The sequence below is a fragment of the Gigantopelta aegis genome, chromosome 14, assembly GCF_016097555.1.
Source record: "Gigantopelta aegis isolate Gae_Host chromosome 14, Gae_host_genome, whole genome shotgun sequence".
NCBI lineage: Eukaryota > Metazoa > Mollusca > Gastropoda > Neomphalida > Peltospiridae > Gigantopelta > Gigantopelta aegis.
The window spans coordinates 42009738-42035726 of NC_054712.1; the positions used below are offsets into that span (position 1 = coordinate 42009738).

At 37.0% G+C, this 25989-nt stretch overlaps 1 protein-coding gene across 1 annotated transcript; it reads right to left on the reverse strand.

Annotated features, from left to right (window-relative positions):
- Positions 1 to 25911, reverse strand: LOC121388314 (xaa-Pro dipeptidase-like). The gene is made up of 16 exons (XM_041519604.1): positions 25808 to 25911; positions 23042 to 23225; positions 22122 to 22249; positions 20728 to 20791; positions 20134 to 20181; positions 19483 to 19544; positions 18520 to 18564; positions 16092 to 16167; positions 11495 to 11541; positions 10099 to 10167; positions 8541 to 8618; positions 7620 to 7768; positions 3994 to 4178; positions 3501 to 3608; positions 575 to 658; positions 1 to 236 (listed from the first exon to the last, which is right to left on the reverse strand). The coding sequence occupies exons 1-16, from the start codon at positions 25825 to 25827 to the stop codon at positions 84 to 86; spliced, it is 1500 nt and encodes a 499-aa protein (XP_041375538.1). The 5' UTR covers positions 25828 to 25911; the 3' UTR covers positions 1 to 83.
- Positions 25912 to 25989: the final 78 nt, after the last annotated feature.

Consider the following 25989-nt stretch of genomic DNA (forward strand, 5'->3'; position numbering starts at 1 on the left):
TTCTTAGCATATATGTTATTTAATCAAAGCTGATTATTTGTCTTGAACAAATGTCTGAACATTTCACTGAGCATCTGTATCCATTAAACAGGTTTCTGGCTCTCCTGTGGAAGAGGTCGCTGACCGGATTGTTTCCCTTGCTCCATGTGTGCTTCGATCTCCTCGACAGTTCTGGGTACACAAGTCAGCAGTTCCATTCCGTCCTGGGTAACCACAATGTCGTCTTCTATTCTCACCTGTCCATAAAGCAAAGCGATAGTAAACTTTATTTATAAAGAACTGTTTGTCGTTTGTTGTGATTTTATCTAATTTATAAACAAATAAACCATTTTATACTAAATATATGACTATATACATCAATATAACTTGTTTAGTTAAAAATATGAATAAATCAGTTTTTAAACTACTTCCAGTAGTCTGTTTTACATAAAGACTTTGCATCTGATGTAATGACATCATTTTCTGACATCCAAGGATAACATTCAGGTTTTTTAAAGAATCGGCATATCTAATAAGAATTTCCAGAGTAAATTATATGAAAAAAAGTTTGTAACTATATCATATATCAACGTACCCCACCAAATGACCTGTATTTTCGTATTTCTTCTTGAACCAGAAATTTTGCTTGGTTCTCGTCCCTCAGTGCTGCATCAAGGAGCTGGAATTGAGTTAAATGGTTTAAATATTTTAATCTGCTAATTGTCAAGGATGTCGTATAATGTGTCATATAGTATGTACTGCTTCCTCACATGAAGAGTTTTGTAGATAAGCAGTGAGGGAACTTTAATCTGCATTTTTTTTTTTATCGCTAAGAAGGAAGGAAGAAAACGTTTTGTTTAATGACGCACTCAACACATTTTATTTATGGTTATATGACATCGGACATATGGTTAAGGACCACACAGATATTGATGGGCTACAATTTCCGATTAGCAGCAAGGGATCTTTTATATACACCATCCCACAGACAGGGTAGTACATACCATGGACTGATAGGCCAGTCGTGGTGCACTGGATGGAACGAGAAATAGCCCAATGGGCCTATTGACAGGGATAGATCCCAGACCAACCATGGATCAACCAAGCACTTTACCACTGGGCTACAACAGTCATTCTTCGCACTCTTGCCTTCGTATGCAATAAATATAACATATCCAACAGTAATTTTTTTTATATGATATATTTAACAAAATGTGCTTTTTATATCTTTCATCTTTTAAAACTTAAACATAATATTTTGTTTAAAATTATGAAAAATAAAAACATATACCAATATGTAAATTGTCTGCTCTCGGAATTATTTTGACAGGCTTCAAGGACAGGGTTAGTGGACTAGTTTTTATTTTAATGTGGCATAGCATTGTATTGATATATAGCTGATTTTTAATTTTAATGGCATCACTTTCCATCTTCTTACAATAACAATAAGTTGGGTACATGATGTTTCTGTTTTAATAATGCTGAAAAAATCCCAATGGAAAATTGTTATTGAACTGTTTTTTGTTTTAACAATACTAATGCACCTGACTGTTTTTGAAAATGTTTTTGTAATTAAAATATTTTACTATTTATGAAATACGGATTTCAAAATTGATTACTCTGTGACATATAGTTAATCTGAAATTGTCATTTTTGTGACACTTGTGATCAATCAATTGGTGGTCCCATTGGGCCATTTCTCGTTCCAGCCAGTGCACCATGACTGGTATATCAAAGGCTGTGGTATGTGCTCTCATGTCTGTGGGATGGTGCATTATAAAAGGTCCCTTGCTACTGATGAAGAAATGTAGCTGGTTTCCTCTCTATGACTGTAAAAATTATCATATGTTTGACATCCAGTAGCCGATGATGTTAAACAAAACACACTTCTAACTTCTTTGTGACACGTAAGTAAATTACAACCTGTAAATAATTTTTAATATATGTAAGAAATACTACCAAATCAAATCCCATAGATGACAACATATGAGGCTAAAACACCTACCTGCTGCATATCAATCGACACATACACCACAGATATAAATACTACCAAATCAAATCCCATAGATGACAACATATGAGGCTAAAACACCTACCTGCTGCATATCAATCGACACGTACACCACAGATATAAATACTACCAAATCAAATCCCATAGATGACAACATACGAGGCTAAAACACCTACCTGCTGCATATCAATCGACACATACACCACAGATATAAATACTACCAAATCAAATCCCATAGATGACAACATACGAGGCTAAAACACCTACCTGCTGCATATCAATCGACACATACACCACAGATATAAATACTACCAAATCAAATCCCATAGATGACAACATACGAGGCTAAAACACCTACCTGCTGCATATCAATCGACACATACACCACAGATATAAATACTACCAAATCAAATCCCATAGATGACAACATACGAGGCTAAAACACCTACCTGCTGCATATCAATTGACACATACACCACAGATATAAATACTATCACCCTGCACCCTTAAAGTAAATCAGAAAAAATTGGGGTGAAGTTGCTCATTTCGGAAATAACGGGTAGCATCTACATGTATGACTACCCTAGTTCCACACAAAATTTGAGTACTTTTTTTCTTTGACAAGTACCCCGTACATGTTCCAAGCACAAGGCTACTTGACACAGTGGTACTAGATGAAATAAAAAATTGCCTACATTTTTGGCCCACATGAAACAAACACACCCACATTTATTACCAATGACAGGATTTGTGGTATTAACTGCTCTATCAAAAGATTGGTGCACCTCGAACTATGACCCAGCCGAAAAGTTATTTGGTTTACAACCCTTGCAATTAAGAAAATGTCCGTGGCAAAAAAAACCATGCCATTAATAAAACCTTGAATATATATGTAGTCCATGGCAAAAAAAACCATGCCATTAATAAAACCTTGAATATATATGTAGTCCATGGCAAAAAAAACACATGCCATTAATAAAACCTTGAATATATATGTAGTCCATGGCAAAAAAAACACATGCCATTAATAAAACCTTGAATATATATGTAGTCCATGGCAAAAAAAAAATTGCCATGGATAATTAAAAACTCCACGGCATTGCCAATTGCAGGGGTTGGTGGAGTACTACCTGCAAGATAAATTATATTCAATGGCCACTCATGTCGTATTATCTATCTATCTATCTTTGAGAATGGCCAATGCAGCACAAAATTGAAATTTTGAATAAAAGTCGGTATCTATCTGTGATATTTGTACTTCTTTACACTGTGTTTTTGTTTGAGTCTTGAATTTTTATATTGATGTTGATCATCACTTTGTTTGCATTACCATAGTTTGACACCCAATAGCCGATGCATTTTTCGTGCTGGGCTGTCGTTAAACATTCATTCATTCATTCATTCTATCTAGCAAATGACCATTCAGCATCATGACCGTTTGTCCGAACTAACGAACAAATGAATGAATGAATGTTTAACGACACCCCTCCGTTTGTCGGAGTTTACTGACCGCGTCGACGAAGTAGCAGCCTGGTTCAATGGTCAGCACCATTCTTTCCTCCAATACACGGGCCGTCCGCAAAGAGCTGATTCCAGCACCGGTCGGCCGCTCGACACCCTACAACAAGTATAGTGGTACAGGAGACATTTTGTTCGGTATTACGCTGTAAATTGCTCTATACGTTTCACAGATCACTACACGGTTCTAAAATGTTAAATAGTAGTTGTTCATTTCTATTATTATACAATAATTATACAACTGTTAATAAAAAAATTAATTATGAGCCATACATTGTAAATGTTTTTTGCTTATTATTATACAGTTGTTTATCAGTTTTTACATTATACGCTATGAGCTATGCGGTTTAAATAATTTGTGCTGTATACTTTGTAATTCAGATAATGACATGATCATCTTTATCTGGGTTAATAAAAATAAAGTAGACATACATGTATATATATATATATATATAATTTAATTATTATTATTTTTTAAAACCTACCTCTGGATATCCTCCCACATCGTGAGTGTCGATGCCCATGAAGTGGCCGAGACCGTGCGGCATGAACACGGCTCCGAGCCTCACTTTCATCATGTCATCCACCTCTCCCTGCAACACCCCCATCTGTTTGAGTTTCTCCAGCAACGTCCGCTCGGCTAGCTGGTGCATCTCCACCCAGCTCACTCCTGAATAACAACACCAAAATATATATTAAACAGCTAACTTCTGAATAACAACACAAAAATATATATCAAAAAGCTAACTCCTGAATAACAACACAAAAATATATACCAAACAGCTAATTTCTGAATAACAACACAAAAATATATATCAAACGGCTTACTCCTAAATAACAACACAAAAATATATATCAAACGGCTAACTTCTGAATAACAACACAAAAATATATATCAAACAGCTAACTCCTGAATAACAAAACAAACATTTATATACCAAACAGCTCACTTCTGAATAATACAAATATATCAAACAACTCACTCCTGAATAACAACACAAAAACAACTAATTTCTGAATAACAAAACAAAATACGTATATCAAACAGCTCACTCCTGAATAACACCAAAAAAATATATATCAAACAGCTAATTTCTGAATAACAACACAAAATATATCAAACAGCTCACTCCTGAATAACAAATATATCAAACAGCTCACTTCTGAATAACAATACAAAAATATATCTCAAACAGCTCACTCTTGAATAACAATACAAACATATATATCAAACAGCTCACTCCTGAATAACAATACAAACATATATATCAAACAGCTCACACCTGAATAACACCACAAAAATATATACCAAACAGGTCCTGAATAACAACACAAAAATATATATAAAGAAGCTCACCCCTGAATAACAACACAAAAATATATACCAAACAGCTCACTCCTGAATAACACAAAAATATATACTACTCAAAAGAATTTAAGGGTCAAAAATTTATAACCAAATAAGTTTCAGAGATGATGTAAACTACACACTTTTTTTTATTTATTGTTCCATATTTACAAAAAAAACAAATAAATGTCACTGTATACAAGAAAGTCACATGACATGCTGTCAAAGTTGAAGGTTGTCAAACATGGATTTTACACATTAGAACATTCGTTTAATAGTGTGTGAATCCACCCCTGGCGCGAATACACTTGACACATCGTTGCCTCATGCTGTTGATCAGACGTCTGAAGAACTCTTGGGGAATGGCCTGCCACTCTGCCATAAGAAGTTGACCCAGATCATGAAGGTTGGCCGGAGGGGCATGGTTATCCCGAACTCTCCTGCCTAATTTGTCCCAGGCGTGCTCTATTGGGGCCAAGTCAGGCGAATATGATGGCCAATCCATCCTGGCGATACCTTGTTGTCTGAGAAAGTCCGTTACCACCCTGGCGCGGTGGGGTCTGGCATTGTCATCCTGCAGAACTGCCCCGCCGCCAATCTGCTGAAGGCCTGGGAGAACCAACGGCCGGATAATCTCATTCAGATAGCGGATTCCATTCAGATTGCCATCCACCACATAAAGGGGATCCTGTGGTGGATAGAGATGCCGCCCCACACCATGACGCTGCCACCACCGAACCGGTGACGTTGTCTAACGTTAATGTCAGCGAAGCGCTCCCCAGGATGTCTGTAGACACGAACCCGACCGTCGTTGAACTGGAGACTAAGCCTGGACTCATCAGTGAACATCACTCGACCCCACTGAACACGTTGCCACCGCAGATGAAGCGTGCACCAGTGACGTCTGGCCGTTCTGTGACGTGGTAGGAGTGGTGGTCAAACAGCCTGGTGACGGCAGCGTAGATTATTGGCTCTCAGACGATTGCGTATGGTTTGATCAGACACTCGAGTTCCAGTCGCAGTCTGCAGATTGTCACGTAATCGGCGTGCAGTGGTTGTGCGTTGACGTAGAGCCATATTGGTGATGTAGCGGTCCTCTCTATTTGTAGTTCTTCGGGGTCTTCCCGAACGTGGACGATTTCAAACAGAATTCGTTGCTTGGTACCGTTGCCACAGTCGGCCAACGACACTCTGACTGACACCAAGTCTCAGAGCAACATTTCTTTGCATATTGCCATCCTGAAGCCAAGCAATAGCCCTTCCTCGATCTTCGATAGTCAGTTGAAGTCGTACCATTGTCGAATTTGGAGTGTGCACCGTACACGAACGCAAGCTCCAATTATACGGAAATTCAGCATTGGGAACATGGAATACACGTGCAAAGCGTGCAAATGAAGCGCTTTGTGAAAAAGCAAGTCATGGGCACTTAGCAGACCTTTCGCTTTCGCCCTAATTTACGTGCAAATGTAAGCATGTTTTCGCCATTAGAACTAGTCGACAGTGTCAATGACGGTGGATTTTAATTCATTTATGGGTTGCTTAGACCCACTTTCGTCAAAATGGAACAATACCATGCGTGACATTATGGTCTAGCTAATATAATTGACATTCAGAAAATAATGTCGAAAATATCGTCTGACCCTTAAATTCTTTTGAGTAGTATATATCAAAAATATATATCAAACCACTCACTCCAGAATAACAATACAAAACTTTATACCAAACAGCTCACTCCTGAATAATACATATATATCAAACAGCTCACTCCTGAATAATACATATATATCAAACAGCTCACTCCTGAATAATACATATATATCAAACAGCTCACTCCTGAATAATACATATATATCAAACAGCTCACTCCTGAATAACACAAAATATATCAAACAGCTCACTCCTGAATAACAACACAAAAATATATACCAAACAGCTCCTGAATAACAACACAAAAATATATATCAAAAAGCTCACTCCTGAATAACAACACAAAAATATATATCAAACAGCTCACTCCTGAATAATATATATCAAACAGCTCACTCCTGAATAACACAAAAATATATATTTAACCGCTCATTCCTGAATAACAATAAAAAAAATGTATACCAAGCAGCTCACTCCTGAATAATACATACATGTATACATCAAACAGCTCACTCCTGAATAACACAAAATATATCACACAGCTCACTCCTGAATAACAACACAAAATATACCAAACAGATCACTCCTGAATAACACAAAATATATCAAACAACTCACTCCTGAATAACACAAAATATATCAAACAGCTCACTTCTGAATAACAATACAAATATATATATCAAACAGCTCACTCCTGAATAACACCACAAAAATATATATCAAACAGCTCCCGAATATGATTATATGGCATCAGACATATGGTTAACAACCACACAGATTTTGAGAGGAAACCCGCTGTCGCCACTACATGAGCTACTCTTTCCGATTAGCAGCAAGGGATCTTTTATTTGCGCTTCCCACAGGCAGGATAGCACAAACCATGGCATTTGTTGAACCTGTTATGGATCACTGGTCGGTGCAAGTGGTTTACACCTACCCATTGAGCCTTGCGGAGCACTCACTCAGGGTTTGGAGTCGGTATCTGGATTAAAAATCCCATGCCTAGACTGGGATCCGAACCCAGTACCTACCAGCCTGTAGACCGATGGCCTAACCACGATGCCACCGAGGCCGGTAAATTTACAGAGTATGAAAGAAATCACTAATCACTAGTACCTGGTTTGACAGCCCTCATGACGGTTCGATTGGCACTGAGCACAGCTTCATAGATTGTACGCTGCTCTGGTGTGAACTTTCCATTGGCTGGGAAGGAACATGTGATGTCAGACGCATAGCAGTAGTATTCCCCTCCGAGGTCAAACAAACTACAAACATACAAAACCTCCCGACAGTTGGCATGTTTTCTCACAAACACACATATTCTTAGGCTTGGAGAATTGAACATTTGCATAATCTATTTATGAATTGGAAAGTTTTTTATATTAAGATAATGAGAATGATAGGCAGAGGGTGATAGATGAGAAAGATGAATGAATGTGTGAGCCAGCTTTGACGGGATTTGTGCGTGTGCTTGTTCAAAATGTGCGTGTAAAACCACTTGACCTTGACCACACGTCTGTATCAAGATGGGGGAAATGGATTTATATGAGAACATAAAAAAAAAAAAAAAAAAAAAATTAACACCACCACTAGAGCACATTGATTTTAGTAATCATCGGCTATTGGATGTTAAACATTTGGTAATTCTGACATTTAGTCTTAGAGAGGAAACCAGCTACATTGTTTTTCCATTAGTAACAAGGGATCTTTTGTATGCACCAACCCACAGACAGGATAGCACATACCAGTCTTTGATATACAGGTTGTGGTGTACTGGCTGGCTGGAACGAGAAATAGCCCAATGGAGGCCCAAAGACGGGGATCGATCCTAGACCGACCGCATATCAGGTGAGTGCTCTACCACTGGATTACACCCTGCCCCGAATATACTATTAAGTCCACTGTTACCAACATGTTTCTTTTTCTATTTTATTCCATTCCCACCCACCCCCCAACCCAAAAACATTAACACCCCTTTGTAAATTTTGTCCACATATTTCAGGTGGTCTTTGTAAACAGTTCCACAAGAATTCTTACCACATGTCACCGTTGTTTATGACTTTAGCGTTCGGAGCACCGGAATGGCCATAGTGCAGAACAGATCCTTTGTCACCACTAAAAAAACAAATTATACAAATACATTAAACATAATAACACTCAGTTCATTCCTTTTTCTTTTCTTTTTTTTATCGGCCTCGGTGGCGTAGTGGTTAGGCCATCGGTCTATAGGCTGGTAGGTACTGGGTTCGGATCCCAGTCGAAGCATGGGATTTTTAATCCAGATATCGACTCCAAACCCTGAGTGAGTGCTCCGCAAGGCTCAATGGGTAGGTGTAAACCACTTGCACCGACCAGTGATCCATAACTGGTTCAACAAAGACCATGGTTTGTGCTATTCTGCCTGTGGGAAGCGCAAATAAAAGATCCCTTGCTGCTAATTGGAAAGAGTAGCCCAGGTTTTTGACAGGTTTTACCAAGGAATCGAACTTCAGCCAATGACAGCTTGGCCTCACTTGGTGTCTGCTATTTGATCCGCGCTATCGCTAAATGGCTTTTTTGCAAATTCCGTCCACTTCAAACTCAATCCACCCCCCCCCTCCTGCTCCGGAATTAGTCACTGGCGAAGTCCGATGCTAAGTCCGAGGTGGGCGTGCCTGAACCTTGATTGGATAGGGGCACGTAAATACAGTTCCACTTCCACATTTCCATCTTAAAGTCTGACACAACAACAGAACTTATATCAGTATCTTTGTTCTAGATATGCTTCTCGATTTCTAGCTTTTGTTTTAATATTAAAATTTCAGAAGCAAATATCGGTATTGCTTCCTGCTTCCCAAAATTAATTTCAAGACCTGCAGCATACAGTAAAAGTAATACAGATTAACACACTGTTCAAATGAATGCTCAGAAAAAACAGTGATTAAACAACTGTATATGACTGAAAAAGTTATACTGACCAATTTCTCATTTCATGACAATATATATGTAGTTCAATTAAGTGACAGTGTATTTTAGCCTATATGGCTTTATAATTAAGTGGCTAAAAAAACAAGAACATTGTAAGCACATTTTATCAATAAATAAAAGTATTAAGTTTCACTCTGTTTTTTTCAATGCACATGAATCCACTATATACAATTGTAATAGAAAACTGCAGTAACACAATAAAAAGTACCGGTAACCAGAAGGTGCAATCTCCATTTTATAAACTGACTACAATGACCCCATTCCATCTTGTATTAAATTACCTAAACATATTTGTGAATTTTCTGACATCTTATTTCGCAAAAAAACTTACTATCTTGCTAATATATATGTACATGAAATGGGCCATCTAGAATGGGCCACTTGTCCATGCAGTATCTTTCGCAATTCAACTGACCAGAAATATTGCTAATCAAGTTTTGAAAACAAAATGTTCCCCGATAATAATGTAAAATCCTTAGAAATGGAGACAACACCTGGTTCCAATTGGTTGTAAATTACCTTCCACACACACCATGTGCCCATGCCAATATACGACAACCCCCGTTCACTTGAACATGGTGTTTGAAGAGGCTGAAAGGAAAACCATTAATTAGAGAGACTTACTCACCTTGCACAGATACAGGTGTAGGACATGTTGCGAAGTCCACCATTAAAATACACATAGTGCTGGAAAATACTGAAGAAAAACAAACAATACTAAATTAACGGACACTATAGAAATAGAGGATTCATCATAAGCAGGGATGTGAGAGGGGCTGGAAAGAAAAAGCTTATTGCGGCCGGGGTCCAGGGGCTGCTCAAGGGCCCCTGAAGGAAAATTGTTGTTTGCAACCCCTGGAACTGCCAATTAACAAATGCATTCAATGCTGACAAGTCTAAACTGGTTATAACTTATACGGCACACCTCATAAACTTGAAACCGTGAAAACATGCAAATGAACCTTGTGTGGTCAACAGTATTGAACATCATGTTTTTGTTTTTTTAGATGAAATGGAAAAGCGCATTTATGCATTTATGCATTTGCGCATACCTCTCACATCCCTGCATAAGTCTGTTAATCAGTATTTGTCACAACTCTCCCCCCTAAAATACTGATCAACTAGATGATGTTGATAACTTACACATTACAAAACATGAGTAGTGAATTCTATTTATCCTAAAATATTTCTAAAACAATGTTTTAATTTTACATTTAGTAAATCACACTTCTAAAGTTGTGTCCATGGGTACTATATATGATGTCATCATGAATACCACAAAATTAATGTAGTTTGACACCATGCACTTTAAATCTTATCAAAATGTAATGCTCAGGTATACAGGTCTGTTGGCAAGTAAACAAATGACCCACAGACAGCAAAAAAGTATCACCCAAATTAATACACTAAAATATATAAATACTGGGTTCATGATATGAATACTATATATAAATACTGGGTTCATGATATGAATACTATATATAAATACTGGGTTCATGATATGAATACTATATATAAATACTGGGTTCATGATATGAATACTATATATAAATACTGGGTTCATGATATGAATACTATATATAAATACTGGGTTCATGATATGAATACTACAGGTAGGTTTTAGGATAAATGTGAGTAATCAAAGTTAAAAGTTAAATTTGTGTTTTGTTAAACAACACAACTTGAGCACATTGATTTACTAATCATTGGCTATGGATATACAAAATGTGGTCCCTGTAACACATAGACATATCCCACCACCTTTTCCCACTAATATCAAGGACTTTTTAATATGCATTTTACCAGACATGACAGCACATACCACAGCCTTTGGGGTAATAAACATTATTACTAAAGAGCTGTTTATTGGATTGGAAAGAAACGTTTCTTTAACAACCTCTCAGCACATTTTAAACAAGATAAAGCACTGTATAAATACTGTGGAAACATGAGATATATATGGTGCTTTATTTTCATGGGAACAGAAGGGTCAGTAAAGAGTTTCCAGCTGAGACTGTCCCTACCTCTCTGCCTGGTATTCGTACATGCCTGGTCTCACACCCCTCATCACCTGTAACAAAGAAAGAAATGTTTTATTTAATGACGCACTCAACACATTTTATTTACGGTTATATGGCGTCAGACATATGGTTAAGGACCACACAGATTTTGAGAGGAAACCCGCTGTCGCCACTACATAGGCTACTCTTTCCGATTAGCAGCAAGGGATCTTTTATTTGCGCTTCCCACAGGCAGGATAGCACAAACCATGGCCTTTGTTGAACCAGTTATGGATCACTGGTCGGTGTAAGTGGTTTACACCTACCCATTGAGCCTTGCGGAGCACTCACTCAGGGTTTGGAGTCGTTATCTGGATTAAAAATCCCATGCCTCGACTGGGATCTGAACCCAGTACCTACCAGCCTGTAGACCGATGGCCTAACCATGACGCCACCGAGGCCGTTCACCTGTAACAAAATCACACAGCAGTGTAAGGGTTAACAACATCACAGAGCTATATCAAACAACAGTGTAAGGGTTAACAACGTACATCACAGAGCTACACCACACAACAGTGCTAGGGTTAACATCACAGAGCTACATCACACAACAGTGTTAGGGTTAATAACATCACAGAGCTACATCACACAGCAGTGCTAGGGTTAATGACATCACAGAGAAACACCACACAACAGTGTTAGGGTTAATAACATCACAGAGCAACACCACACAACAGTGCTAGGGTTAATAACATCACAGAGAAACACCACACAACAGTGTTAGGGTTAATAACATCACAGAGCTACACCACACAACAGTGCTAGGGTTAATAACATCACAGAGCAACACCACACAACAGTGCTAGGGTTAATAACATCACAGAGCTACACCACACAACAGTGCTAGGGTTAATAACATCACAGAGAAACACCACACAACAGTGTTAGGGTTAATAACATCACAGAGCTACACCACACAACAGTGCTAGGGTTAATAACATCACAGAGCAACACCACACAACAGTGCTAGGGTTAATAACATCACAGAGCTACACCACACAACAGTGCTAGGGTTAACAACATCACAGAGCAACACCACACAACAGTGCTAGGGTTAATAACATCACATAGCTACATCACACAACAGTGCTAGGGTTAACAACATCACAGAGCTACACCACACAACAGTGTTAGGGTTAACAAAATCAGAGGGTTACATCACTCAACGGTGTTAGGGTTAACAAAATCACAGGGTTACATCACACAACGGTGTTAGGGTTAACAAAATCACAGATCTGAGCTACACTACACAACAGTGTTAGGGTTAATAACATCACACAGCTACATCACACAGCAGTGTTAGGGTTAACAACATCACAGAGCTACACCACACAACTGTGTTAGGGTTAACAAAATCACAGATCTGAGCTACACCACACAACAGTGCTAGGGTTAACAACATCACAGATCTGAGCTACACCACACAACAGTGCTAGGGTTAATAACATCACAGAGCTACACCACACAACAGTGCTAGGGTTAACAAAATCACAGATCTGAGCTACACCACACAACAGTGTTAGGGTTAACAACATCACAGATCTGAGCTACACCACACAACAGTGCTAGGGTTAACAAAATCACAGATCTGAGCTACACCACACAACAGTGTTAGGGTTAACAACATCACAGATCTGAGCTACACCACACAACAGTGCTAGGGTTAACAAAATCACAGATCTGAGCTACACCACACAACAGAGTTAGGGTTAATAACATCACAGAGCTACACCACACAACAGTGCTAGGGTTAACATCACAGAGCTACACCACACAACAGTGTTAGGGTTAACAACATCACAGAGCTACACCACACAGCAGTGTTAGGGTTAACATCACAGAGCTACATCACACAGCAGTGTTAGGGTTAACAACATCACAGAGCTACACCACACAACAGTGCTAGGGTTAACATCACAGAGCTACATCACACAGCAGTGTTAGGGTTAACAACATCACAGAGCTACACCACACAACAGTGTTAGGGTTAACAAATCACAGATCTGAGCTACACCACACAACAGTGTTAGGGTTAACATCACAGAGCTACATCACACAGCAGTGTTAGGGTTAATAACATCACAGAGCTACATCACACAGCAGTGTTAGGGTTAATAACATCACAGAGCTACACCACACAACAGTGTTAGGGTTAACATCACAGAGCTACATCACACAGCAGTGTTAGGGTTAACAACATCACAGAGCTACACCACACAACAGTGCTAGGGTTAACATCACAGAGCTACATCACACAACAGTGTTTGGGTTAATAACATCACAGAGCTACACCACACAACAGTGCTAGGGTTAACAAAATCACAGATCAGAGCTACACCACACAACAGTGTTAGGGTTAATAACATCACAGAGCTACACCACACAACAGTGTTAGGGTTAATAACATCACAGAGCTAGGGTTAACATCACAGAGCTACATCACACAACAGTGTTAGGGTTAACAAAATCACAGGGCTACATCACACAACAGTGTTAGGGTTAACAAAATCACAGATCTGAGCTACACTACACAACAGTGTTAGGGTTAACAACATCACAGAGCTACACCACACAACAGTGCTAGGGTTAATAACATCACAGATCTGAGCTACACCACACAACAGTGTTAGGGTTAACAACATCACAGGGCTACATCACACAACAGTGTTAGGGTTAACAACATCACAGGGCTATATCACACAACAGTGTTAGGGTTAACAACATCACAGAGCTACATTACATAATAGTGTAAGGGTTAACAACATCACAGAGCTATATTATACAACAGTGTTAGGGTTAACAAAATCGCAAAGGTATTTCACAAAACAGTGTTAGGTTAAACAAAATCACAATTTTTAATTGTATCACACCAATGTTAGGTCAACCCCCCACCCCACCCCCCACTCCCCCCCACCCACCCCCCACCCCCAACAAAAATTGACGGTCACTGGTCGAACCAAAGTTCCAGAATTGATGCAGCGATGCATGCAGCTTTTCCCTCCACCTTTTTTTCTGCAAAAGCATAGACCCTATATATATATTTGTTTTTTTATGTCCTTATTTTTCTTGATCCCTTCTCAATGGCAATGGTGCCTCCAGGGCTCACCCTGTAAATTGCCAAATTAGCCAATTGCAAATTTTTATACAAAATGGCTACAAAATTTAGACTTTGGCTAATAAAATATTTCTCAAATTAAGCACATTTCAAGGATTTTCAAAGAAATACTCTACATTTCTGAAAATTGGCCAAACCACAGTTTGTTCCAGTGTGAGCCCTGCGTCTCCTCATTTCCCTTGTACCGTAAATGATTTCCTCCACATTTTCCATATGTAGCCAAGGCAACTTTTATTATTTCCACTCTATCCCCAAATGACCTCATTTAAACCCACAATGTCATGGACCCATGGTGTGTCACAATATAATTAGTTGAGTTGGTGCAGCATTATTTCTGTATATATAGTGCTGTTGTAGCTACTGAGGAAATTTCGAATTTGTTGTTTTAACTGACCCATGCGCTGACCAGAGACCACCAAAATAAAAAAATTTTGGCCTTAGCATGACAGTTAACAAAATAACAAAACTTTATTATATAACATTTAGTAAAATATGTTAAAATATCAGTGAAATAAAAGTGTTATCAGTCACTCAGTGACGATAACACATTTTAGAGTGAGAATTTCACTATTTCACTCTAAAATGTGTTATCGCCACTGTAGAAAGTGTTATCTTCACTATAAGAAAGCCGGAACTATTTTTCTGCTGGCTTTTAAAAAATATAGGTAAATTGCCAAAAGTTATATAATAAATAGAAAATGTGATGTTTTTTTTATCAAATATGATTTATATCTCATCTCATGAAGATTGCAATCATATCACACTTGCACGACTCGTGAGATATTATTGCAAATTTCACTCAATGAGATATAAATCATATTTGACAAAAACACTTGAAATATCCTCTATATATCACACCGCAGTGTTAGTGTTAGGGTCACTCATACTGCCATACAGTTGGCCTCTGGAAATTGCGAGAACAATCATTCGTGCATTGCTCTCGCTAACCTAATTTTGTGTAAACTATTTTTTGTTCGCACAAAATTTGGATCACCTATTACTTGGATGTAACTGGTTTTGCCAAAAAGAAAATGTGTTACCTAGATTTATTTCTGCATAACCGATAAATAGACAATGCAGATGTTCAATTCTCAAGAGGCCTGACACAGGCATCGGAAGATGGCGCACTTATTAAATGCGAGTTCATATTGTGGCCCCCCAGTGTAAGAGTAGGGGGGGCCAGTGCCACACTGGCAGTCCCCATTTCCGACGTCTATGGCCGATACAGGTTAACCATAAACCTCACATTCACAGCAACAACAACATTCCTTTCAAAACAATTTCCACACATGTAAAAACAATTATGACAGAAGCGAAAAGTGAAAGCAAATTTTGTTTAATATTATACAGCATCATACTGCTTAAAGCAGCACTTGTCAGATATGTCAACCATGATGATAATTATGAAGCCAGGCTCAGTCTGAACTTCACAAAACTTCCTATTACCTCTTTGTGGGCTTCACTGCTGATTCGATTGACATATCGAAGCACATCAAGCTCGTAGTCAGACTTAAACACTCGGCTGTGAGAAAATAAACAAGAATATTGAAATGAAAGAAAACCAGTCACAAATCTGTTCTTTATACAGTGTTTAAGTTCTTTACAACTTGAAGAATAAAAAGAAGACGGTCTAAAGCTACATAAAGATCAACCTTTACTGCGCATTACTGGAAAAGTACCCCTGCGTGTGCTGTAACCTCACCGTGGTGCAGGGGTGTAACATTTTCTTTGAGAATGGCCAATACAGCACAAAATTGAAGTTTTGAGTAAAATTCAGTATCCGTCAAATTCTGTGATATTTGTGTTTTTGCACAGTTCTTTACTCTGTTTTTGTTTAAGTCTTGAATTTTTATATTGATGTTGATCATCACTTTATTTATTTGCATTACCATAGTTTGACACCCAATAGCCGATGTATTTTTCGTGCTGGGGTGTCGTTAAACATTCATTCATTCATTACTGGAAAAGTCAACAAGACCAGAATTACATTATAGATGTGTCAGTGGTGGATCCACAAAATCCATTTGGGGGGGGGGGGGGGGGGGGGGGGGGGGGGGATGACATGAGGTGGAATGCCAAGGGAACTTTGGGGGAGGTTTGTAGGGGGGGGGGATGAAAATTAATATATAATAAAATTATAACTTTAAATAAATTTAGGGGGGGACAGGGCCTCTGCCCCCCACCCACCCACCCCTTAGATCTGCCTCTGTGTGTGTTACGTACTAACCACAGTAGACCGAATGTATCGATCATAACATACAGAAGATAAACAGTTTATTAAACTGTTATAATGTGTTGTTAAAAAGTGGAAGTTAAAAAATAAATGAGAAAAGAACACATTTTGGTTTTGGTTATGACTAATATCAGCTATCAAAAACTGACTTGAATTTATTTTATATATTTAAACATTTTTTCTGTATTTTCATACTGTAGATATAATACTTGATATTTATAGTTAACCAATTTATGAAGCTACTGTTTTTGTTATTAGTTATACCAAATATGATGATATCTTTGCTGAAATTGATTTGGTTTCCTGTTTTACATAAACTCCATGATTTTACTTCTTTCCATAAATTATGAACTTTGTCACACTTAAAAAATAAATGTATTAGTGTTTCTGGATAATTGCTACAAAAGCTACAAGCATTAGAATCAATATAATGAATCATATGTAAGAATTTGTTAGTCGCCAGGATTCTGTGCAGAATTTTATATTGAAACCATGCTAAGGATGTATCTTTCACGCTATGGAAAGGGAGAGTATAAAACGTTTCCCATTCCTGTATATTATATATAAACCCCTCATTTGCATATTTTATTTGTGCTTTTGGTATTATTATTCTAGTATTTAGTATATCGTATATATGTTTGCAGCCACTTTTGTCATTTAACAACATGCTTAGTTTAAATGGGAAAATGGGATTTTTTAATGATGTAAAAAATATCATCCGTTAAGATATTTAAGTTATGTATAAAAGATTTAGTAGCATTTATTAATGAAGCATATTGCAAAACATTTGTATGTATGTGATATTTTGCTGTGAAATCTGCGTATTTTAGGAAGCTCCTTGTTCATTCAATAGATCACCTATAAATATGATACCAGTTGTAAGATATTTTTTGTATAAAAATGTTTTTTTATCTATACATATTTTACTGTTGTACCAAATATTAATACCCAAAATGTCATCTATATTACGTGGTTGTTGTTGTATCTGTAACCAGTTGTGTAATGTATCTCTCCAAAATTTTTTAGTATTCGTTCAAGTTTAAAAGTAATGAAATAGTCGCCATATATAATTAAATCGAGTATAGACATACCTGTAATAGATTTAAAGAGATTAGTCCACTTTGGGTTATTAATAATCATTCGTCGAATCCATGCATTTTTAAGTGCTATAATGTAATTAGTTACGTTTATCATTTTAATTCCGCCATCTTTATAGTTTTGAGTTATTAAACTGGTTGCTAACTTTTCAGTACCATTGCGCCAAATAAATTTAAAGAATAATGTATTTAAATACTTGATTAGTGGTTCACTTGGATTAGGTAAAGTTATAAATAGGTGTATTATTTTAGGCTGTGTTACTTAGGAACATGTTATCATGGCAACAAACACAGGACAAATTCTTTAACCAATAACAGACATGACGTCACTAACGTGGAACAACATTTCAAAAGAAAGATGGTACTCTGTAACTCGACTCACAAAAAAAACACTCACTTAACTAAACTCAATTATTCACGCCATTCCCCCACCCACATTTTTCATTCAAGAATACATTTTAAGGACAAAGGGAATAATAAACAATTGAAAAAACAGAAACACATGTTAAGGATAACCATGACATTGACAGTAAAAATAACTTACCACTCCGTGATTTCTGGATGAAGAACTTTGTTGTCGACTTTGAAACTAAAAAAAAGAATTTAATTTTCAAAGCTTCAGCAAACAAGATAGCAAGAAAGAATGCATATAAAAAAAATTTCCACTAGCATATCAATCCATCAATCCATCATTCATTCATTCATTCATTTACTCATTCACTCATTTATATATTAATTTTTGTGCTATAAGCAAAAATAATACCATTAATACATTTTATAAAACTAATTTAATAGTAGGTGTATTGGTATAAAGTATAAGAATCATGAATAACTTAATACAAATGAAAAACAAGAATTAAATACAACATTAATTAATGATAAGACATTTTACTGTACAATGGTTTTGGTTATGTCTAATATCAGTTATGTTAAGTGTGTAGAAAGTCTTTGAAAACAAACATTACACTAGCATTGGAAGTATTAATAATAATAATTTATTATGTACCATAAAAGGAATCAAGAGTGTAGGTAATGATAGCAATGTTCATGTACATCGTAGTATACATACTGTTAATCATGTTTGTTTGTTTTGCTTAACGACACCACTAGAGCACATTGATTTATTAATCATCGGCTATTGTATGTCAAACATTTGGTAATTTCGACACAGTCATAGAGAGGAAACCCGCTACCTTTTTCCAGTAGTAGCAAGGGATCTTTCATATTCACCATCCTACAGACAGGATAGCACAAACCAAATCGTGGTGCACTGGCTGGAGCAAGAAATAGCCCAATGGGTCCACAGATGGGGGTCGACCCCAGTCCGACCGCGCATTAAGTGACTGCATTACCAATGGGCTACGTCCCATCCACACAAGAGTGTAGGTTATGATAGTAATGTTCATGTAGTATACGTATTGTTAATGACAAAACATGTTTAAGGGTAACTATCAAATAGAACAAGGAGCAGATGTGAAAACTGTTTTTCACGACATGGGAAACGTACTCGGCTATTCCATCAAAAGCAGCTTCCCGGCTGTAGTTTTTGCTGTCCGTGTTCAAACCGTGCTGAAATCAAAGTACAAAAAAATAATAATTATAATTTGTTTTGTTTTAAACTTGACCATGTTGAAATCAAAGTACAATTTTTTTTTTTTATATAATGTTTTTTGTTTTAAACTTGATCATGTTGAAATCAACGTACAACAAAACATCAACAGAAATGTCTGAAATCTACGTACAACAAAACATCCATGGAAATGTCATTTAACTCAGAATAGGTACAACAAAACATCAAATAAATTGTAATTTAATTCAGTTTCTATAATTTTGTTTATTGTACATGCTTGAATACAGTCAGGTTGTGAAATGCATTTGTCTTTTTCAATGTAATGACCTATTAGGATTAAATTTTGATGAAACAAAAATTGTATGACACCCAGTCCATCAAATCCATTGCAAGTTGCAAGACTTATAGATTTAGTCTGATGTTTAAGTACAACCCACTCACCAATTTTGAAAAGATATTTTTTAAAAACCCTGGCAACTCTGTGAAATGTTAAAACAACTAATAACAAAAGTGATTTTTTTTTTTTTTTTTTAAACATGTATTGTTTTCTTAATTTTAACTTTTATATTAGTGTTCAAATATACCCACCAATGTCAATAAAACTGCAGGCTTCATTTCCCTCAGTTTTTCAGCCATCTGAATTTAGAAACAAATATTATAGCTTAGCTTCGAAAAATATATACTAAAGAAAGTTTTGTTTAACAAAACCACTACAACATATTGATTTATTAAGCTGTGATCATGAGATACTAGTTTTTTTTATTTATTTATTTAACAAATGGTTGAACTTTTTAACATGCAATAAGATTAATTTTCTATAAACGAAGTTATAATTTTCTGGAACTGACAGTTTAATCTGAGAAACTGATTTAAATGCAAAAATTTAACATTGAAGCTAAATGCAAAACTCGACACTAATGATTTTGTCACCATCTTGGAAATATTTTGTTTTAAAAATCTTGAATAGCAATATTTCTATTCAATTGAAAATTGATTAGCAATTACTGTTTGATGTTTAAAAATTGTGTAGTGACCTCTGAAACTTGTGTGGTGAATTGCAATACTAAACAAAATGTTCCCTGCCATCTGAAAATAATTCTTATATTTTACCTTTCTAATAAAAATAGACTTATTTAAATTGGCGTTCATTATTGAATAAAATAGAAACCAAGAGAAACCTACATCTGTTGTAAAATAAACCTCGTCCACTCCATAACACATTTTGAAGTCATCAGGAGACAACAACCTATAGAAAACAAAATAGAATAACAAATCTGAAGCTAAGAACATTGTTTTATAATTTTGGTTTTCCATATAAATGCAGCAGACTTGCCATTTTGGTGGGTAATGAGTTGTGTTAATGTATTATTTCACTTCTTTAAAACTTATTGCATTAAAAACTAACAGTGATAAAAAAAACCAAGGAAAAATACAGCTTCTTCTTCTTCTTCTGCGTTCAAGATATAGTTGATCATGTTTTAGATTTGGAGTCCGGTTGTGGTGATAAAAAAGAAAGAAAGAAAGAAATTTTTATTTAACAATACACTCAACACATTTTATTTACGGTTATATGGCGTCAGACATATGGTTAAGGACCATACAGATTTTGAGAGGAAACCCGCTTTCGCCACTACATGAGCTACTCTTTCCGATTAGCAGCAAGGGATCTTTTATTTGCGCTTCCCACAGGCAGGATAGCACAAACCATGGCCTTTGTTGAACCAGTTATGGATCACTGGTCGGTGCAAGTGGTTTACACCTACCCACTGAGCCTTGCGGAGCACTCACTCAGGGTTTGGATATTTTTAAGATGAATGATAATTCTGCAATTTATCAAAGCTATATGTTATATATGACTTTCAGTGATAGAAATAAGCAAAAAATATTACCTGTTCACCACACAAATACATCTAGAAATTTATTTGTACGCCAACATTGTCACTTGTTTTATTAAAGTACCAGGATGGTGTTTATGATTGCTCAAAATGAAACTGCACTTAAATTTTTTACTTGTCCTCTGGGCAACCACCGAGGCACATTTTGCTTGTCCGAACAGATTTTCACTTGCCGGGACAAACGGACAAGTGCTTATTTCGAACACTGACTTTATAGTTTAGTATGACTAGATTCATGTCCTATCATGTCGTAACAAATCTTATGAAATCGGTAAAAACGGTGAGGTTTTTTGTCTGTCTAGATACTAGTAAATAAAAGTATTTAGTAACTGTTGTAATTTGTCATGGGCATACAGTTGAAGGTATACTAGCTGTTTACATATCACAGCAAAAGTAAACAAATAATGTTGGTGGGAAGTTGAAATTATACACTATAAGAGTGCACCTTTAAATTTGTGTTTATTGTTTTAATGTATTTAATGTTATGAAAGTCAGGATAATACCAGCATAATGAACAATGCAAATATAATTTGTATAACCAAACAATCGGGTATTAACAAGAACGAAGCTCTGATTACCCCTTAACATTATACGTTTTGAAATATCTAAAAAAACCAGTTACTTCGTGTCATGTAATTTTAACTTTATTATTTCCTTTACTTTTATAAACACTAAAATCACCTTCCCATCCAAACTGCATAGGAGTCGGGAAGCTTGGGAGCGAAGAGAATTGCCTTCCCTGTCTTCACATCCAGAGCACCATAGAAATCTGGTTCCTCCACTCCAAACATCCAGTGAAAGTAGGATTCCTGTAAAATATGGAACACCAGAAGTTATTTAACCTTATCTGGACTATATGCAAAAAGATATTACATCTAATGATATCCTAGCACTTAAAAAACAGAACCATATGCAAACACCTACAGGAATGAAAAAGAAAGAAATGGTTTATTTAACAACACACTCAACACATTTTATTTACGGTTATATGACGTCAGACATATGGTTAAGGACCACACAGATATTGAGAGAGGAAACCCACTGTCGCCACTTCATGGGCTACTCTTTTCGATTAGCAGCAAGGGATCTTTTATATGTGCCATCCCACAAACAGGGTAGTATATACCACGGACTTTGATATACCAGTCGTGGTGCACTGGCTGGAACGAGAAATAGCCCAATGGGCCCACCAACGGAGATCGATCTCAGACCAACCGCGCATCTAGCGAGCACTTTACCACTGGGCTACGTCCCGCTCCCCATACACAAATGATGTGACATATGAAACGTACTGCTGCAATCTCAAGGATATTTTAATATTTAACATTTAGATAATGTTAAGTTAATAAAAAAAACAAAATGAAAGGATAACAATACAAAAAAGACAAGTGTATCTGTTAAAATAGTGATTCATGTCACTTGCCAATTATTTTCTCAGTTTAAGACTGATATGTGTAATATGAAATAAACTCAGGCTTTGGAAAATTGTGTAACCTAATTTTTATTTGTGCACTAAATTCATTTATTTGCAAATTGTCAATTGGAATTTAAATAATACAAATTATACAAAAACATAGATGGACATGTATATAAATACGAACCTGTCTAAAGAGCGGTTCATTGTCTGAGCAGTATCGTGTTGTGTACTCTCCTCCCTGCAGGAGCACCACCGCTCCGTCCGGCACTTGTTTGTTGCTTCTCAGTCTCTCACACAGACGCTTCCGGTTTTCACGAAACAGCTCCATTGGTATGCTCAGCGTGTGGTTGCCACGACAGAACGTCGGTCTATAAAATGAATGTAATTATTAATTGGGAAATGAAAGGAAAGAAATACTTGTTCAGTGACACTGGACATATTTTAAACTATGGCTATTTAGTAGCCAACATTGTTTTAACTATTGGTTGATCGAGCGAGCAAGCAAGTGCAGGGGGGGAGGGAGGAGAGGAGAGGGAGAGAGAGAGAGAGAGAGGAGAGGGAGAGAGAGAGAGAGAGAGAGAGAGAGAGAGAGAGAGAGAGAGAGAGAGAGAGAGAGAGAGAGAGATTGTTTAATAGTAAAACTTATTAAAAACTTATACTATTAGCAAGTCGAAGGAAGGAAGGAAGGAAGGAAGGAAGGAAGGAAGGAAGGAATGTTTTATTTCACAATGCATTCAACACATTTGAATTAGTTAAATATGGTATCAAATATGATTAAGGACCACACAAATAATGAGAAAGGAAATGTAATGGGCAGCAAGGGATATTTTATATGCAGCGTCCCAGATAGGATTCGATCCCCATCAGTGGACCCACTGGGCTATTTCTCGTTCCAGCCAGTGTTCCACAACTGGTGTAACAAAAGCCATGGTATGTACTATCCTGTCTGTGGGATGGTGCATATAAAAGATCCCTTACTGTTAATCGAAAAAGAGTAGCCCATGAAGTGGCTACAGTGGGTTTCCTCTCTCAATATCTGTATGGTCCTTAACCATATGTCCAATGCCATATAACCGTAAATAAAATGTGTTGAGTGTGTCATTAAATAAAACATTTCCTTCCTTCCTTCCTTCCTTCCCAGATAGCACAGTTGCATTAGTACATACCACAGCCTTTGTTACATCAGTTGTGGAGCACTGGCTAGAACAAGAAATAGCATAATTAATGGATCCACCGATGGGAATCATTTCCAGACTGACAACGCAACAGGTGAGTGCTTTACCAGTTACCACTGTGTGCTATACATGTATATCCTGCTCCTCTAAGGTATTTGGTGTCTTAACTAGAGCTGGCCGGTATTGAAATTTGAGGTTCGGTATCGATATCGGTATTTTTGGGGTGATTTACCTCGGTATCGGTACGGTATTCGGTATTGACACGATACCGATATCGAGCTTTATTTTCGGTATACTCGGCTTAAAATGCACGCCTGTGTTAAGGCTCACCCGCTAATTTCATCTAAATACAATTAAATTCTATACACAAGGCTCTCGTCTGATTTATACCAACCCATTTTGCGTTCGTCAGATATATTATTAGTGGTTTCCGGGAAATATTTTTCAATACCGAAATTTCGGTATTTTGAATTTTGCTCGGTACGGTAAATCGGTATTGACATAATACCGATACCGAACGGTATATACGGTATACCGCCCAGCTCTAGTCTTAACTCTAACATATATCCAGGGGCGGGATGTAGTCCAGTAATAAACCCCTAGGCTGATGTGTGGTCAGTTCAGGATCGATCCCTGTCAGTGGGTTGACTGTGCTAGTTCTCATTCAAACCAGTACACAAAAAATTAGCTGGTATACAAATGGTTGTCTGTTGGATAGTGCATATAAATGTTTCCTTGCTACTAATGAAAAAAAAGTACCAGAATTCCTCTCTAAGACTATGATAATAATATTATGTTGGGTTGGGTTTTTTTTAATTGACATCCAACAGCTGATAATGAATAAATCAATGTGCTCAAGTGTGGTGTCGTTAAACAAAACACATTTTAACTAAGATATGGCCAATTCATCATGAAATTTATGCAGTCCTATTGCACTGAAGAGGGTGGGATTTAGCTCAGTCAATTGAGCGCTAACCTGAGGTGCTTGCATTGCAGGATCGAACCACCTTAGTGGATCTGTTCAACTGATTGTTTTTTCTCATTCCAACCAGTGCAACACAATTGGTCAAAGGCTGTGGTATGTGCTTTTCGGTCTGTGTGGAAAAGTGTGTATAAAAGATCCCTTGCTGCTAATATGAAAAAAATGTATCGGGTTTCCACTAATGACTACGAGTCATAATTATCAGATGTTTGACATCCAATAGCCGATGATTAATCAATCAATGTGCTCTTGTAATATCGTTAAACAAAACAAACTCTTTTTTATTGCATCAATTTAATTTAAAGGAACATTTTAATATGCACTTTGTCATACATAGGCAGGACAGCACATGATAGCCTTGGTGGACTCCCCATGAAACACTGTTTGGGTTGGAGTTAGTTCATCAAGTCGAAACTTGCATCGAAAGTGCAAGCTTGGCTTGTGCTTGCACAGTTTGATAATTCGACGTTAATCTTGATGAACTAGGTTGGAGTAAAAACAACTTCAAAGACGTTGTGTGAACATTTACATTAATTTATTAAAAATATCGCTACCTGTGTTGGATTAACCATAGAACTAACTACAACACCAGGAAACATTTCAAACAGTGTTTGAAATGTTTCCTGGTGTTGTAGTGAAACACAAACGTCACCAAGGAAGCTTTTGAAAACAGCAACTCCAAAGTTCAACTCTAAAACGTTTACCTTTAGAACGTTTAACAACAATGTCAGTTAAAGTTGACAACCGATCTAATTCAACATTGTGTAGCTATAAATACCCCCTGATCACTTACTGCGCTCTTGCAGACGCCATCCTTTATTTGACACTTCAATTTTATGAAAAGTCCACACCCCAATCCAACCTCACTCTTTCTTCCTGCGTACACTCCACCTCTACGAGTAACATAAGCACACTCGACCTCGATACAGTTTTTGCGGGTCTCTAAAAACCTGTAAGGAAATACAAACAACCAAC